This window comes from Epinephelus lanceolatus, chromosome 12 (genome assembly GCF_041903045.1).
Source record: "Epinephelus lanceolatus isolate andai-2023 chromosome 12, ASM4190304v1, whole genome shotgun sequence".
Classification (NCBI taxonomy): domain Eukaryota; kingdom Metazoa; phylum Chordata; class Actinopteri; order Perciformes; family Serranidae; genus Epinephelus; species Epinephelus lanceolatus.
Window position 1 is genome coordinate 11,257,025 of NC_135745.1, and position 19,359 is coordinate 11,276,383.

Sequence of the window (19,359 nt, forward strand, 5' to 3'; positions counted from 1 at the left end):
AGTCAATGATTCTAAATTACAGAGCAGAGCAATAGGACTACAGCGCTGTGTGTATTGTGCTGAGGGAGAACACAGTGATAAATCCTGTCAAAGCAAGTGTAAATCAGTCTGAGTGAAATAGCATTAGCGGGACCTTGCAGACCTCTGACCATGAGGGAGGAAAGCTGACAGCTCTGACCTACAGGGAAATGAGGGAACACTCGGACTACTCTTGCTTTCTGCCTTGGGGTGAGGATCAATGGTGGAAGGAAAAAGTAAAGCCATTAATTCTCCTGGATATGTCAATTTCCATTGGCGGGTGCAGATTGGTAGTGATCATGACTAGCCCCTTGGGCAATCGGGATCTGGGGCTTTTGTTGCGCCTCAGTACACCATTGATTCATTGAGGTTTTTACTGCTACCTGGAAGGCATCACATCACACTGGAGCAATGTAAATCAATTCCAATTGCAGGTTTATAACAATGCAGAAAAAACTTGGAGCGTGACTGTGGGGTTAAATTATGCTAAGCACTTCTTGTATGAGATGTGTACCTGAGGACCTGAGGTTAAATAAGCCATGTAAGAGACTTGTAACAGTGTCTTAAATATTCATAAAACATTAATAAAATAGTTCACAGCCTTTGTAAATGATGAATGAAGTTTTTCTTTTTCCTTACCCGTCCAATGAGCACGGGTTCAGGCCCAGCATATTCTTCAATCACAAAGAACTGGTTCCAGATCCAGCTCCTCCTGCTGCGAGAACGCGACCTCTTCCCTTCCATGTGGTCACGTGTCTCCTCTTCCACCTCCAACTCTGCCTCCTCGAACACAAGGCCCTTCACGTTTTCTGGATCGACAGCTTGCATCCCAGCATCTTTTGTGTCATGGCTCCACTCGGGAGCTGGGTGGAGCCTCAGGACATGACTGCTGTTGACAAGTTTGTTGTCTTCATCTGCAGGGTACTGAGCTGTGCTGAGTTCTGTTTGAGTAATGTGAACCGACTCTGTTAATGGGTCTCTATGGGGATCTGCCGCTCGGTTCCCCGGTCGTACTCCCAGGGGTTGCACTGTCAGCAGAGACAGCGGGGAATCATTTGTTTCAGAGGGAACATACAGCGGGAGATGTTTTGTCGATGTAAACGGTGGTTCTGTTTGGGTGATTATCACTTCTTTCTCGGGGCTAAGGCTGACCTCACTGCGGGGCGTTGACAGTAAGCGGACAAGGTGTTTGCTCTTGCTATCACTACTATCTGAACTCTGCATTCCCAGGTTGTTCTGCCCTTTGCTTAAAGCAGGGTTGACTTCACTTAGTGGATTAATACGAGTGTTGGATCCCTGGTCTCGATTCATATCTGGGGTGGTGACTGGGCTTAAATAAGGAAATGCAGTCTGATTATCAAATCCAGTGTGAAGCTGAGTGACAGCCATATCTTGTCTTGGCACTTTCTGAGCCTCTAACTGTCTATGATTAACGTCAATCAAATCCCTCTTCCTGCTCCGGCTGCCCTTGCTCGGAAAGCTCAGACTGGGAACACTCTGCATTTGGGAATTGACAATCCTCACTAGGTTCTCTTTTGACAGCAGCTTCAGGACTCCATAACTGCCGGTGAGGTTCAGCTTTCGGTTTGAATCCATGCTGAATCCTTTCCCTGGCACACCTGTAGTATGGGCACTCAAATCAGGTCTGCTCCTGGATCTCGAGCCAGCTTTAAATCTGGTTTTATTGGCGTGTAAATCTGGTTTATGGTGGATTGTGAGTGTCTTCTCTAACTTTCCTGTTTTGGTAGAAGTCTCAGCATTCTTAGTGTTGTTCTTGACTTTCTTCACATCCTGGTTTAACTCCTTGTTGTTGGCTAATATGTGTGAAGTCACTTCTTTTCTATTAACGGAGTCAACCTCACGCTTGGGCTTGAAAGCCTGCCTCTCCTTGTTAGCTACTGATGGAGGAGCATGATTCTGCAGTATTTTAGAATGAGACAAAGATCCAGTGTCGCCCGCCTGCTCATGACTAATCAGGTTTCTAAGAGTCACCACGGGCATTGCATTCGCGTCCACGCTTGCATCCCATTGGTCCGCAGCTCTGCTCTCCCCTAGCTTCAGCGTATGTGATCCGCCCACTCCTCTCCTCCGCACGATTTTACCGGCCAAGGCCCCTCCCGCAAGCCCCTCCCACAGGCACAGGGAAACCAATAGGAGCAGATTTCTTGTAATCATCTTGTCTTGTGGCGAGATGTCCTAATTTGAGTGAGGTTTGCTGTGAGGCAGGCCTTGTTTTCCGGTTGTCTTCATTCTCTCCTCTGTTTTCCCTCTTTTCATTCCCCTCCTCTCACTCTCTCATTCCGTGCCCTTCACACTGAGCTGGAGGGCAGGTGTCACTCACTTCTTCTCCCCTTTTTTTTTTCTCCACGCTGCCTAATATTTTCTTCTATCTCACCAGGCCTCTCTCTGCTGGGTTTTTTCCCACTCCTCTTGCGAAGCGTCTCATTCAGTTTCCCACGGAGGCTTGGACACCCTGAGAATAAAGATAAAGATAATTAAGTTAAAACTTTAATCATTGCACTGCGTTAATTAAAAGTGAAGCGGCATAGACAGGTAGGAGAACTCGCAGACGAGCAGGCATGGACAGCCCTTTTAACAGAGCAGCAAATCACATTTTCACAAGCACAGAGGGCTTTTTAGGCCCAGAACACACATCCATTTATACCTTCATAATGACCCAAGTGTTTTTTTCTCACATCTATTAGATAGACGGAGACAAAGTTATCATCTTACTATTCTACACGGAAAAAGATACGATAACACTATTAGAAAACGCTCTGAGCAGCTATTAATGGGAACAACTGTCAAGGATTTCTGACTGCAGTGCAAAAAGGGACCAGCTAGCTTCATATCACTTTGATGCGTGATTAATTAGCTGGATTAATACTGTGCTTTGATCAGTCAGTTAGAATCCCAATACAGATACAGGCTGTGGATGCAGATGCACTTTGTTGTACATGGCGCCTTGAGCAATATAAAAGGTTCCTCAGCTCTCACGCATCTGACTCGCACGCTCTGTGTGTCTCTCATGCACTCGAGCCTCAAATGGAAAATCCTACACCAAATCAAAATGTCAGATATCAATCAGTATGCTTGTTTCCAGATAAGAGCGGGCACTCTTCAGTAGTATTACAGTACCATCAGCCTACGCCTCTGACAAGTCAATAATGTGGCTATTTACCAGACTGCATTAACATAAAAACGTTTGTTATTACTGTGTGCAGAAAAAGAAAGGCATGTGCATGGGTGTTTTGCAAAAAAAAACACCTCCTATTTAAAGGGGCACTTTAGCGATTTGGCATTGCTAGTCTTCTGACTACTCAAAGCACTTTTTACACTACAAGTCACATTCACCCATCCACACACACATTCACACACTGGTGGCTGAGGCTACTGTACAAGGTGTCACTTGCTACACAGCTTTACCACACTTACACACCAATGGAACAGCCATTGGGAGCAATTTGGGGTTCAGTATCTCGCTCAAGGATATTTTAACAAGCAAACTGGAGGAGCTGGTAATCAAACCGCTGATTTTCTTATTCCTGGACGACCCGCGCTACCTCCTGAGCCACAGCCGCCCGAAATGTGGAGCCTTTAGCCAATCAGTGTTATTTTCTTTGACTCTGGAAAGTTTTTACATGTTGAACAGTATTTTTCATGATGTGTAAGCTGACCTTCATGTGTAAAATCAATGGAGCATCCCTTTAAATTACATTTTCCCATGGATTGAACAAACACATTCTGTAAAACTATATTCAGTGTTCACATATTGGGTGAAACTTGTGTGCTCTGGGTTAAATGGTTCTGGTTTCATCTTGTCCTGTGCAGCGTGGTGCGGTTTGTCAGAGTGTATGACACTTGCTCCGCTGTGGCGCAGACAGACCCTGTCAGCACATTCACTGGGGCATGACTGAAGTTGGGCTGTTCCTCCTGGAATACTTTTCACCCTTTTCCTCTCTCTCATCTTCTCCTCAACGTCCTCAGCTTCCTCTCCCTCAGCCTCTCCTTCACTAAGAAAAGCCTTTTGATGAACAGTAACGAGGAAAAAAAAAAAAAAAAGATTATCCACCCCTCCTCCGCGTTCTCTTTTCCCACCTCTCCCACTCGCCACCTGTCTCATCCTCGGCCTATCTATCTCCCTAAATCTCCCTCTATCCCCTCTCTGTAACTGGCTATTGTTTTAGTATCCTGTCCTCTAACCGCCGCACGCTCCTATCCTCTTTTCCTCATCTGTGTCAATCACAGGCCTGTCACTGCGTCCCTCACCCTCTGTGCACTCTGAGGCTTCAATCAATCAACCAATCTCCTTCCTCGGCCTTGCTACATTAGAAGTGACAGGTGTCTCGCTGGCTACCATCTTGACTACAGGCTACAACACCATAATTGTGCGTATAAATCTAGTCATCAAATCATAAAATGTGGCAAATAGGATATATCCAGTAGTTACATGAAGTTATAGCTGCAACATGCTGGGCAGAAATTTACAGAATATGTTATATATAAACATCACTGAGGCCATTACAGAGGATGTGAGGCTGGCGTTATCTCGAATGTACAGCATGAGGAAGCGATCGGGGTGAATTCAATGACAGAGCTGCTCCCTCTCCCAGAGGAACTTATCAGCTGGGAGTTTGATGGCCAGGCAATCATTGCCACGGGCACCTTGTTAACAAGCCTGGGGCAGGTGGTGGGATGCAGGGTGGAATATCAACATGGCACTGTCGCCAGCTGAGCACAAATTTAAAACATTTTCGTGTAGATGTTTTGTCAATGCAAGGTTTTTTCTTTGAAGCACCAAAGTCGGAATAAAAGAGCTTTCATTCTCTGATCCTTTTATCTTTTACACAATTTTTGAGGCCAAAATTCCACTCAGAGCAGAGTCAAGGCATTTCTATAACGTATTGATCTGTGTCAAAGCCTTTCTCATTGTGCTGGGCACCTTTGGGGAGAGCTATCGTTATGCCATTACCCCGGGTGCATCGGCCTGTACAGCAGTAAGTGAAGATAATTGGGTGCTCGGGTTTGAAGCGCAAGGGAGCTCATATTTCCTCATTAGAGTTTTATATATAATGTAATAAGGCAAAATTGTTGTTTTCATCCTTGTGGAACCAGTGAGCATGTGCGTGGGGATTTCACCTGTAGCCCTTACATACAGTACCAAGATTTCCAGTAGAGTAAATAGAGATGATAGGGTGATACAGTTGGTAGCTCCAGGGAGCTCTCACTTCCTAATTAAGAGTTTTAGAGAATGTAAAGCTGCGGTATGCTCTCAAAGAGTTTAACACCATGTGAATCCATTTGTACTGTGATTCTTTGTAAGATCTGCACACCTACAGCAAGTTTCTCAGTGACCTGATTAATTGGGGCCATAAATATCTTAATGAATTCCCCCTTATTGGTCCCACTACTCCTAAAATTCAAACGGCCTTTTGAATCGTTTGTATTGGAGGCAGATCCTCACCATTGATCGCGAGCTGTCACCAACTTAACGAGACTGAAAATTTTAATTATGATTCACCTCCTTGCTTTGCTGTCTGTCTATCTTCTTTTTCCTCTTGGTAACCCTCCTGTCGAACCGCAGCGTGCCCACGCACACCCTTTCCACCACAATGAACAGACACATACATGCTGGGTGACTTCAAGCCCTGTTGACAAAACCCTCTCCAGAAAAAAACATTTATTTATGTACTCGTGCATAAGAAATGCCTGGACAAAGCCACATTCATCTACCCTCTCAAACATGCATTCATACACAAAAATCTGAATACTCCACACATTCCCAAGCACACACAGAAATCCTCATCCTACCCCTTATGTCTGCGCTGGTAAGAAAAATAAAGAAAGCTCTGGGGACTGCCTCTCTGGACACAGTGAAGTCAAAGAGAAGAAAGGGAGCGCTCCCTCACACCAGGAGGGAAGAGAAAAAGCAACCACCCCAAAAGAATTATGCATGGAGTAACAAAGGTGAGCTCCAGAAATGAGATGGAGAAAGTGGAAAGCTGTGGAGTGGTTGGGTGTGTAAGCATGTGTGTGAGAGGAGGACGGGAGATGTGCTGGGGTGGCAGCAGGAGGGGGGCTAGGTCCTCCTTGGAAGACAGAGCGGGTAGTTTTAAGTGCAAAGCGCCGTAAAGCAGCTCCGTCCTTGCCTTGAACCTTGGCAGATAAAAGCAGACCTGTCAGTGTGCGAGGAGGTGAAAAGCAGCAGGGGCTTTCGTCTGTTAATGTATGAGTACCTTCTTCGCCTCTGTCCCCAGCCTTGTCTCTGTCTCAGCCTTCCTGATATACTGACAGCAGGTGTTAACCTCCCTTGGGAGAGCACATAGCGCGGGCCTATAGACATAAGATAATTCCCCAGAGGCTGGAGGTTTGTGGAGGACGAAGGAAGTAGCAACAGCAGGTAAACAATGTGACAGTGCCGGCTTTACAGTAAAAAACAGTGAAATGAATTTACAATTTTGCAGTGTTGTGAAATTCAGCCCTCTTACAGGTGGCTGTTTGCCTATTGGTGAGATTAAGACTAAAAAGACTCAGTGTAACAGAGCTGCGACAGGGGGCTTTGGATTTGCTTGGCTCTCAGCTAGATCAATGGGGTTACATTAAATGGCAAGAGTCAGAGGCTTGTAGAGCATCCGGCAAGAACACTGTGGTTCAAAATACAGCGTGTGCACTGAAAACAGCAAACATGAGAAATATGAGACTTCAGTGTTGTTAAAAAACATTTTTACAATGAGATACGGGATCAGGCTGCACCAGCTATTTATATATCTGTCCAACTGATTTACTGAAGCTGGTCCCAACATTAAAACTTGCAAAAATTTATTGGTGACGTACAGGAATACTTCACCCACAAAATAGTAATTTATATATCAGTAACTCATCCCATGGTACATTAAATCCATGCCTCACATGTCTCCACGGTGAATGGAGAATCCAAAAATGTAGTAAAGTTGTAATGAATTGGAGTAAATGGAGGGCGCATTTAACAACAGCAAAACTATATCAAAACATTGGTTTGTAAACTCTCAAACAACTCGTGCAGTATTGTATAATCAAAGTCTAATTTATTCCGTCATGTGCTCAGTAGGCCTACTTCCCAGATGCATGCATTTTGTTAAAACCTTGCTATCTAAGACACTTCCACAGAAACATTCTCATACATGGACGTGTAACGTGCTTGTGCAAGCATGTGCGTTTGAACTCTGCCATGCTTTTCACTGCTTACATTACATAAAGCAACAGATGTGAGTATGTGACAGCAAAGCTCTTGGCCAATTAACAAGCTGGAAGACAGCATCTCAATAGAATTCACGAGCAGAGTTCAAATCCACGCACTTGCCCAGGCGTGCTTCTCGTATGCAGAAGTGTTTTAAATAGTAAGGTTTTAGAAAAATGCATGTGTTGTGATTGGGAAGAACTGAGCACATGACTGGATAAATGGGAGTTGGATTATACTGTACAAGTTGTGTGAAAGTTTGTAAACAGATGTCTTGATATAGATTTGCTGTTGTTGAACGTGGACCCCTACAGCTTCAATTCATCAAGAATTTTTTTCCCGTTTTGGATCCTTTATTCGCCATGGAAGCACACAAGAAAACAAAGTTTTCCTCATGTATTCGACATAGCACAGGGTGAGTGACTGATAAACAAAGGATCATATTGTGGGTGAAGTATCCCTTTAAGGTTTTGATTTAGTAGTGCTGTTTAGCATGAGTGGGAAACATTTGGTTATGCTGTACAGCTGATGTTATTTGGTCATTTAGTGAAATTTTACTGCCTTTTTGCAATCGTACAAACATTTTGGACTTTCGAAGAGCTGGCACAACTGGCTAAGGCTCTGCTGTGTACTGCAAGTGCAAGCTCCTCAGCTGCTGTTTTATCTTAGGCTACAGTATATAAACTGTGAGAGGTGCCATAAAGATCAAATAAATCTTGACAGGAGACAGTCCGGAGAATCACAATGCCAGGAGACGTGCCAGTAGGTCACGACAGGGACAACATTTGTGGCCCATATTTTACTGCCTTGGCAAGGGTTCAAGTGGTTCTCAGTCTGATTTGTCTGGTCGTAAGGTAAAGTGCTGGCCAAGAGTGTGTGGATGTACCAACAGTGACAGTGCTGACCTACTGAGTGCTTCTGATTTACTGCTAAATTCTACTCATCATTCAGGTCTTTTAAAATGAAAAAGCATGCGTAAGTAGTAGTGTGTATGCATTACTGGTAAAAAGGCAAACATTAATTCCATACCAATATATGCAATGATAAATATAATGTTACTCTTAATTCTCTCCTCACTAACTACTGTAGTACAGTATGGCAACAGTAAAGCTGAGAACAGATTATAACACTACTGAAATCTAAAAAAACTAGAAGCCTCACAAATAACTATTTCAGCCAAATGACAGAGTTAAAAAGCCCAGCTTGGATGAGATGGTGGATAAAGAGATGAGGGCAGTAAGAAACTCTGCAGGTTCTGTTGAGCAGGAAGGTAGCGAACTTCATAAAAGTGAGGTCAGTCTCAGCCCTGCACTGTTTTGCTGTTCTCTCACTTTGAGAGTCGTTTTATTAATATTCCTCCAAGGGATGCACCAATCCAACATTTTCTCTCAGGATACCAATACCTCAACTCAAGGTATTTGAGGGTAAGATCAGATACTAGTGCTCTCTTTTTCCCAAACCTTACTTCAAGAACTTTATATATATTACTAATCATATAAAAAAGTGCAGGACCTTGACACTAGAGTTCAGGATTTCCTTAGTCCTGACTTTGGTAGGGGTCAGCCAACAAAAGCACTTTATGGTTAAAGGAGCTATATGTAAGAAATCTAAAGCAAATAGTCGTAAAATCATCCTGAAATGTCACAGAGACTAAGGAATAATGTTCATATAACACACTGATCTCACCGACAACAATAGTACGGCCAGAATATTCGTATTTAAAAAAATATTTTACGGTCTGCAAATCATGTTTATGTTTTGAATTTGTGTTTTGGCCTGTTGCGCCACCCAGCGCCGTCTACCAGTCACACAGTCAGTAGAGTCTCAGCATCAGTTACAGTTACGACTGAGCTACAGCAGCACGGCAAGCAGCTGATGCTCCTTGCTGTGCTGCTGAAGCTCAGTAGCTCATGTAGCTCATTAGCAGTGTCCCAGCATGAGCAGTTGGCTTCTCCTCAGCTGTATCCTGGCAGCAGCATTAGCAGCAGAGAAGCCGGACTTGCTCGAATGGTCCGCTGGAAAACCGAAGATCAAGGACGCAGTGACGCAGCCCTGCCACAGCAGTCGCCCGTGGACAAACAAATCAGTCTCCAGCGTGTCGTTGTCCAGCAACCTCAAATCTGTAGGGGAGGGGGGGCGGACATGACTTGCGGCAGTATTTGAGTGCCGTTTTGGCCACATTCTTACATACAGCGCCTTTAAGGTTAAAAGTGAAATGTTAAAGGGATAGTGCACCCAAAAATGAAAATTCAGCCACCATCTACTCACCCATATGCCGATGGAGGATCAAGTGAAGTTTTAGAGTCCTCACAACACTTCCGGAGATCCAAGGGGAGAGGGGGTAGCAACACAACTCCACCTAATGGAGGCTCACAGCGCCCCAGATTCAAACGTCCAAAAACACGTAATTGAAACCACAGAATATCTCCATACTGCTCGTCCGTAGTGATCCAAGTGTCCTGAAGCCCCGTCATAAAAAGTTGTCATTTGAACTCTGATTGTAGCCTCATTGTAGCCTGTAGCTCTAACTGCTTCTGTGAGACCGTGAGACATGGGCACCGCGTTCATGTGTGTTCACGTGCTTTCGTTGGTCTCGCGCGCAAGCATGCACACTTGAGCGCAGTGCACAGAGAGGCAGTTAGAGCTACAGGCTACAATGAGGCTAAAAACAGAGTTCAAATGACGTTTTTCCAAACAACTTTTTATGTCGGGCTTCAGGACACTTGGATCACTACAGACGAGCAGTATGGAGATATTCTGTGGTTTTTCAATTATGTGTTTTTGGACGTTTGAATCTGGGGCGCCGTCAGCCTGCATTAGGTGGAGTTGTGTTGCTACCTCCTCTCCCCTGGGATCTCTGGAAGTGTTGTGAGGACTCTAAAACTTCACCTGAGCCTCCCTTGGCATATGGGTGAGTAGATGATGGCTGAATTTTCATTTTTGGGTGCACTATCCATTTAATAATCACATTGTGTCTCAAGATTCAAGTCACTGCTGAATTTTTTGGTATTAAACCATGACCACGATATCCACCTACTCTTAACCACTGTTGTGACTGCCTAAACACAACCATAACAAAGTTTAATAGTGCTGAACACTTTTGCTGTTTTGCAGCAAATTAGTTGTACATAAACGTCATTTCTATGAGACTGGGTTGTAAATTTAAAATACGTGTACCTCGCTGCTTGGAACTCAATGGAATGTTTTATATCATAAGGCCAGAAATGTGGCACTAAATCTGTATTTAATGTGTATCAGTCTAGTTATGGCCGATATCTGATCCACTTAATAAGGTCTGTGTTTGGGCTGATACCAATCACACGAATCCTGTTGCTGCGTCCCAGGTTCCTTTACTATATGGAGTCAACAGTTCAAATTCCAGTCAACAAACGTTTAAAGGGGATTATATTGTTACATTGTCTGATGTATATATTAAACTTGGCCAAAGTTTTGAATAATAACGTAAACCTTTGTAAAAGCAATGCCTGTGAGCAAAAACCTCAGGCTTCAGACCATTCCAAGAACTGTTTGTCAAACCTTTTTTCTATTTTTGCTACAAGATAACATCAGCTCGTGACACATTTCTTTATTTGGTTATTTGCTCCAGGTATGCTATTGCAAGTGTTCACAACACATGGATTTCTACATGTCGCTTCATGCAAAAAGTAAGGGAAACATTTAATCTTGGTTGCTGATGTTGTTAATATTTCCCTGATTTCAAATCCTGCTGGAACATGTCCAGTTGTGTTTAGAAACATTTATACTGTAGGTGACTTTGCACAGTGAAGAGTGCTGCTATTCTCTGTTACAGTCATTCCCTGGCTTCAATGGCAGTGCAAAGACACTGTAATGCGGAAGACCCAGAAACACTAATCAATATGACTGGGCTTTTTTAGACGGGGGCTTAAAGAGACAGGTGCTAAACAGAGCGTCTTAGACAGAGGGTGAATACAGGTGTTCCGCACAGACAGTATGATGAAAATAAAGTGTTTTCTCACAAACACTGTAAATATCTTCAAGTAGAAACCCAAAACACAAGTATGAACAATTATCTGCCGTCTGTAAACACCAACTAGAATAGAGTGGAATGGACTCAATCCAACATTATCTGAACAGTCGTGACATGCAGACCTTAACAATACTTGTGTGCCCCTGACTTTAGTAATCCTCACAGCCTCATCTCAGCTCCTAAGTTAGCTGGAGCAGCTGAAAAACAACACTAAAGCTAAGTCCAAATGCAAATATCATTAAAATTAACAAGGAGAAGAAGCTTGGCTTCAAAAAAAAAAAAAAAAAAACTGGAAAAAAGCCATCCAAAGGAAACTTCCCTTCCAGAAAATATCTTCTTTAACTTTAAATGAGATGTGATTATATCTAGTGTGGATACAGTATTTTACATAGAACACTTCTGTTGATTTAATCTAGTCTGAATCATTTTTATGACTTATGAACACCAGTGCTGAGGTGAAATCTTGTATCCCTTATTAAAAATACAAAAAGATCATGTTCTTTTTATGGTGGATAATTCTGTTTCTGACTACATCATGTGGCCACCAAAACTTTTTATGTTACTGAATTACAACTACATCTGACACCTCTCCATCTTCAGGCCTCGCTCCTGTTTCTCCGCTGAAAGGTGGAAGGAGCCGATCGGCTTCAATGATCTTTTTGTACAAAGGTCAGGGGATGTTTTTGTATCAGGCAGCTCATCTGGTTCGAGCCAATGTCTTTTCTTGGTAGTTGCTCGGCCTGCATTTTCTGAATGGTGAGTCATCACCTGCCAAAGCAGTTACCAAAATTACACCTGATGCCTATCAAGCCTGTCTCTCTTCCTCTTCTGCCTGACTGCATGTGTAACATCAAAAAGTTATCTGATCCTTTCAACACACTGGCTGACATTTCAGGAAAAGTCCTCGGGAATTGCAGATGGACTTGTCTCCCTGAAGCTGTGTGTGTGTGTGTGTGTGTGTGTGTGTGTGTGCATAGTATGTATAAGTGTGCATCGAGACGTGTGAGAAAATACAGACTTTTTCATGCAAGCTGTCAGAGACAGATTGTAAGGAAATTACCTACTAAAAGAACCTTCTGGCAAAAGCTCAGAGTATGCTTACCTATCATCTCTGTAAGCCACAAAGCATCATAGATCAGCTTAATAAAGCTAGCCCTTTATTGGAAAGAGAGGCGTTTTACTGCACAGCACTTGAAGATGTTTTGTCTGGGGTTTAATTCATGACTCCCTTTCCCCACCCGCCTCTGCTGTTTACCTTTCAAGGGTGTTCCTTTCAAGAGGTACTGAGGCTGGACAAGAAGCTGGTGGAGAGGACACAGGGAGGTGGGAGAGGGTCGTTTCAGAGATGAATAAACACAACACGCCCAAGGTTGTCGGTGATAATATGTGATGAATTGTCAGGGAGTATATGGCACATTGTAGAATAGCATCGAGGCTATTGGCCAGGAGGGAGAGTGAATAATGACACTCAATATTCCACCTTAATCGGCCAGATTCTCTCTTCAATTTACATTCAAGGATCTTTTTCATGTTTATCTCCCACCCAGGCAGGCAGGCAAGTGAGAAGAGGTAAGACTGAGCTAGACTTACTTTTAATGGCTGTTTGATAGAATCAATATGCCTCTGCTGTTCCCGAAAAAAACTTTCTCTAAATGTGTTCTCCACAGGTGTTTAGGGGTCTAGTACTATTCCCCAGTGGGGTTTGTTGCAAAAACAGATGTGTAATATTTTGATGGTGAAAGGGTGTTTGTTCCGTTTATGGTAGCACCAGATGGATGATTCTGAATCAGACAAAGCTTTTGGTTTAGATTTCATGGTACTACCTAAATGTGGTAAAATGGATTTTTGGTGTAATTGTTAGTATACGCTTTACAGGTCCAGTGTGTAGGATTTAGGGGGATATATTGGCAGAAATGAGATGTGTTCGTTAGTGTATAATCCCCCAATTATAAGAATCATCCAGTTCTTGTTGCCTTAGAATGAGCCGTTTAAACCTATAGTACATAGGAGGTAGGTCTATGTCTATGGAGAGCACCATGTTGCACCACCACTTTACTCATTGTTTTTACCAGTTTATCCTGGTCCGTTTGTTCTGGCAGCTTGTACTCATTCCCAACTTGTCAAATACTGCCACTTTGCCAGTGATTTTGGCATCAGACACCAATGCAAAAAGCACCTTTTGTGGTGGTACGATATGCTGCTGAGTGGCATAAGTCAAAAATGCTGCCTTTTGCGTAACATACTGCCATGGAAGGTTCATCAGTTTAGAACACAGCTGGATGGCGTCAGTTTGAAATGCCGCTGTTTACAAGGTAACATAAGGTGCTAGGGCAAGCAAGAAGGGAAGTGGGTGGGTCCAACAAACTCCAGACCTTCACCCAGGAGGCCGCTGTTCGCCTCCCATATGAATGTTAAGCCAAACTATGTTTTTTTCTAAACCGTACCATGTACTTTTGTCGCCTAAACCTAACCACATGCTTTTGTCACACGAGGAAATAAACGTAAAGAGGGTTTTTTTAGCGACATTTTAAGTTTATTTTGAAAAGAATGCATGCATCTAACAAGCAGAAATTGTACATGTCCTGTGAAAATGTGAATGTATTTTGAAAAGACACAATGCATGTAAAAAATGGAAACTGACAGGGTGTCCCAGAGCATCAACAGCAGATGCAGGAGGGTACCTAGCATGTCATATGTGGACATAAGCCCCGACTGAACAAGCAGCAATATTTGATGGACTGGGATAAGAATGTGATGGTTTGGAGAGAAGGTGACCTTGCGGATAATTCAGCTCCCGCTAAAAACCTCCTGAACACCTGAATCTTAAGTTATCAGAGGAAAAAGCCTAGCACACATTTGTAGTTGCTAGTTAGCAGCCTGTCTCATATGTCAAACAGCTGTCGGAGAAACAGTTATTCATAACGTGAAACTGCTTGATTCAGTGTTTTTACTGGTTTTAATCACCTGGTCTGTTTGTTTAGAAGATGAAGAGACCTCTGTGGATAATTCAACTCCTGGTAAAAACCTCCTGAACAATGAACACTGCAGAACTCCTAACCAGAACAAATTTCAGTTGGTTATAATCTACAATTACTACTAGATCACACTAAATCCCCTTAAATCTTACACACTGGACCTTTAAACGACTGCAAACCTGGCAAATATTCAGAGATCTTAACAGGTGCATACCATATTCAACACAAACTTGCCTCCCAGGCACTGTAAAAAGTCCATAGCCCCTGCACCTTTCCAACATTGTGACTGAGGTGCGCTACATCCAGCAAGTTTTTGAACTTTCAGACATGGACAAGGACGTCCTTTTTATGCAGCGATTGGCCGGGACATGATTTCAACATCTCTCTTAAAGAAGCAACAGACAGCATGTTTGCCTATATACAGTACAGGCCAAAAGTTTGGACACACCTTCTCATTCAATGCGTTTTCTTTATTTTCATGACTATTTACATTGTAGATTCTCACTGAAGGCATCAAAACTATGAATGAACACATGTGGAGTTATGTACTTAAGAAAAAAAGGTGAAATAACTGAAAACATGTTTTATATTCTAGTTTCTTCAAAATAGCCACCCTTTGCTCTGATTACTGCTTTGCACACTCTTGGCATTCTCTCCATGAGCTTCAAGAGGTAGTCACCTGAAATGGTTTTCCAACAGTCTTGAAGGAGTTCCCAGAGGTGTTTAGCACTTGTTGGCCCCTTTGCCTTCACTCTGCGGTCCAGCTCACCCCAAACCATCTCGATTGGGTTCAGGTCCGGTGACTGTGGAGGCCAGGTCATCTGCCGCAGCACTCCATCACTCTCCTTCTTGGTCAAATAGCCCTTACACAGCCTGGAGGTGTGTTTGGGGTCATTGTCCTGTTGAAAAATAAATGATCGTCCAACTAAACGCAAACCAGATGGGATGGCATGTCGCTGCAGGATGCTGTGGTAGCCATGCTGGTTCAGTGTGCCTTCAATTTTGAATAAATCCCCAACAGTGTCACCAGCAAAACACCCCCACACCATCACACCTCCTCCTCCATGCTTCACAGTGGGAACCAGGCATGTGGAATCCATCCGTTCACCTTTTCTGCGTCTCACAAAGACACGGCGGTTGGAACCAAAGATCTCAAATTTGGACTCATCAGACCAAAGCACAGATTTCCACTGGTCTAATGTCCATTCCTTGTGTTTCTTGGCCCAAACAAATCTCTTCTGCTTGTTGCCTCTCCTTAGCAGTGGTTTCCTAGCAGCTATTTGACCATGAAGGCCTGATTCGCGCAGTCTCCTCTTAACAGTTGTTCTAGAGATGGGTCTGCTGCTAGAACTCTGTGTGGCATTCATCTGGTCTCTGATCTGAGCTGCTGTTAACTTGCCATTTCTGAGGCTGGTGACTCGGATGAACTTATCCTCAGAAGCAGAGGTGACTCTTGGTCTTCCTTTCCTGGGTCGGTCCTCATGTGTGCCAGTTTCGTTGTAGCGCTTGATGGTTTTTGCGACTCCACTTGGGGACACATTTAAAGTTTTTGCAATTTTCCGGACTGACTGACCTTCATTTCTTAAAGTAATGATGGCCACTCGTTTTTCTTTAGTTAGCTGATTGGTTCTTGCCATAATATGAATTTTAACAGTTGTCCAATAGGGCTGTCGGCTGTGTATTAACCTGACTTCTGCACAACACAACTGATGGTCCCAACCCCATTGATAAAGCAAGAAATTCCACTAATTAACCCTGATAAGGCACACCTGTGAAGTGGAAACCATTTCAGGTGACTACCTCTTGAAGCTCATGGAGAGAATGCCAAGAGTGTGCAAAGCAGTAATCAGAGCAAAGGGTGGCTATTTTGAAGAAACTAGAATATAAAACATGTTTTCAGTTATTTCACCTTTTTTTCTTAAGTACATAACTCCACATGTGTTCATTCATAGTTTTGATGCCTTCAGTGAGAATCTACAATGTAAATAGTCATGAAAATAAAGAAAACGCATTGAATGAGAAGGTGTGTCCAAACTTTTGGCCTGTACTGTATATAAACCACCACCGGAGCATTTTTCAAGTTTCATTCCGTTGTTCCGAGTTGATCTGGAGACTTTTCCAATCCTCTTAGTGACTTTTTCTTTGTTAAAAACGACTAGCGACAAATCTAGCATCTTTTTCTGGTGTTATTGGAGACTGTACTGGAGACTCTGACTTCTGTTGCTCTGCAGTTACTATCCCCATCGAGCAACAGGTGCTGCTGTGAGCCGCTCCACCGTCCCAAAGCACTCACAGGCGGTCACACTAGCCTCGCACAGCAGCCCCAGAGGGTAGAATTTCCGTATAAATAAACAGACACATTTTATGATGTAGGCCAAAAATGAGCTTCCCCTCCTTGAAAGAACAGCAGCCGCCACTGGTGTCCAGCTAGCTTTCTTTGTAATGGATGAGTAAGTAACATGGCTAAATGTTAGCGAGAGAGGACTGTACTGTACTGGCTGCTAGTTCATTCCTAGCTGGCCAGCATCGCAAATCGCCGCAACCAGGGACCGAGTAGCGAGTGTTGGTTGGCTGACATCCTTGTTGCCATTCTACGGCAGCCCTCGGACAGTGATTACCCCCCCCACCGCCACCGCCGCCGCAGCTACCCAGCATCTCCGACCGGGAGAAGTGGAGTAAGATCCTCTCCTCCGCTCCTGTTTGTCTGGTGACTGCCTCTCCTCTGTCAACACACTCTGCCAGCAGTTTAATAATACTGATGCCAGTTGTAACATTTGAATGTTTTAGTAGTGAGTGTGTGTGTGTGAGAATGTATAGTGAGTCGGTGACTGTTGAAAAATAACTCTGCTGTGCGTCGGGGTTCCATTCCCCTGTCGGGAGTTATTTTTCAACAGTCACCGGCTCACGATACATTATCACTTACGTGTCTACTGTTGTTTGAACTGATACTGTGCATACTGGTATCATTTACTGTGAGCTGTTTGTTCTGGTACTGTGCATTCTGGTATAATTATTTGCATTACTATTTGTTTTTTTCTTCAGATAAATCTGATAATTGTTGCTCGGTCTCTTGACTCATTTATTTAGCAGAGTGTCCACACACTTTCTCATTCTACATATACATAGAGGTATACTGGTGGCTTTACAGCCTACATTTTATTGATTATCTCTGATCCCCATGGTCAATTTGGTCTTTGCGACAGTGCGAGCAACACCGCTGACGCTAGGTGGCGCCAAGCTAAAAAAAAAAAACGAATCCTATCTGTTGCCTCTTTAAGCTCTTTTTTTATACTTCACACAACTACTTCTGTCACTTTTTGAGTGTATAACCAAACACCACAAACATCTTAGTGTGGCCATTTAGAAAATGTATAAACTTTTTTTGTCTTTAGGCGTGGTCTGGCAGCACCACATACAAACTACAGTAGTTCATTTTAAGTATACCTTAGCCTTTAGGCACAGTGTTACTTTGAGCTAAATGCTCACAGCAGCATGGCACCAAATTATTAAATGTTATCAAAGTCCATCCTTTGGGGAATATAGATATATGTACCAAATTTTAGGGCAATCCATCTGATAGAAATTTAACTTTGAACCAAATATGTAAACCAGCTGTTGGCATTATTATAAAAGTCAGGAGATCACCAAAGTCATAACAATATATCTTCTGGAAACCATGAATGTCTGTTCAAAATTTTGTGCCAATGGATCCTGTAGATGTGAGGATACTGGACAACTGGCAAATTTAACCTGCTGGTGGTGCCAGATGAAAAGTCAGGAGATCATCAAAGTCAATGATGTGTCCTCTGGGGACTATGAATGTCAGTACAAAATTTGTCCAGGTATTTCAGTTTGGTCCAAAGTGGCGGACCGACTTATCCACTTTGCCAACCAACTAATTCACCGCCTTGCTGCTGGCACAGCTACTACACTACCACTACCACTCCTAACACTAGCCCGCAGCCTGACAGCTGGGACCACACAAGGGGCCACAGGAATAATCTAAGAGGCCTCTAAGGTTTATTCCAATGCAACTGAAAATAGGACTCATATGAGCTCATAGGCAAGCAACAAAAGATGACTGGTCCCGCACAGGGGGGTCACCACAGGTTAGGACACACCAATAAAAAAACATTGATCCATATAATTCATTCATTAAATTATCACATCCGTTTGTGCTCCCTGGCTCACACTTGTCGGAAACACTGCTCTAACAAATCAAAGATAGAGCTCTGCATGCTCGCATCTATTCAACACTGACTCGTTATCTGTGTTTTGTCAGAACAATCTATCCCAAGGATGTTGTTGTGTCCTGCTGCCTTATCATTGCCTGCTGTGTTCACGCCTCTGCTGCACTGGTTGAACGTTGTGTGAACATGTGGGCCTGGAAGCCTGTACTGTCACAGCTTTTAATCTTCCTCGTTGAAGTCACTAAATCCCAACCTTATTAGCATATATATCCCCCCCCCCCCCCCCCCCCCTCCCCTTTTTGTATGACTTTCATGCTCCCCAGGTCTTCTCCTGCTTCGGCATCATAACTGACAGTATATTTTTTGTAATTCTAATGACGTGGCCCCAATCTCAAATTCATTTCGCTTTTGTCTCTCTCTATTTGGGTCATTTTGTTGTTCTGTTTATTTTCCAGCGGCTCAGGGAGGCAGAGCAGATTGCAGCATGTTTAAGTCGCTATCTCTGGCAGGTTAGAGCGCGGGGGCCACCTTGGGTGAGGATCGGATAAAGGATGTGGAAATTAAAACTGAGTGCTTTGTGCAGCAAGATGTTGTGCAATATCCAGTAAAGCATCAGCGGTGCAGCAGTTGTTTCCTTTGCAGAGGGGCAGTCGTCAGCTGAAGCGACAAGCCTCTGCTACGTGGGCAAGCAGTTCACTGTCCTCCCTTTCTGTGCTTTCCAGCAATATTTGTGGCAGCATTGTTTTTATTCGGACCTTCTTCCATGCTAGTTCAAACAAATGCAACAAGGCTGTGGGTGTATGTTGAGGGAAGATTTCCAAGCTGCGTTTGCCCGTCTCAGTGGTGTGTCACAGGACGGTGTAGGAGATCAAAGTTTGGCAGTGTTATATTTTCAGGGCGATTTTTTTCTGCAGGGTGCATCCATGCTGTGTAATGTTTGGGATGTTCTGG

General features: G+C 43.5%; 1 protein-coding gene across 1 annotated transcript in view; it reads right to left on the minus strand.

Annotated features, from left to right (window-relative positions):
• Positions 1-19,359, minus strand: part of cdh24b (cadherin 24, type 2b) — a 175,701-nt gene that overhangs the window by 114,348 nt on the left and 41,994 nt on the right. Inside the window, exon 2 of the mRNA XM_033650928.2 lies at positions 658-2,491. Within this exon, the coding sequence (XP_033506819.2) occupies positions 658-2,193 (1,536 nt within the window). The 5' untranslated portion in view covers positions 2,194-2,491. The remainder of the gene's footprint in view (positions 1-657; positions 2,492-19,359) is intronic.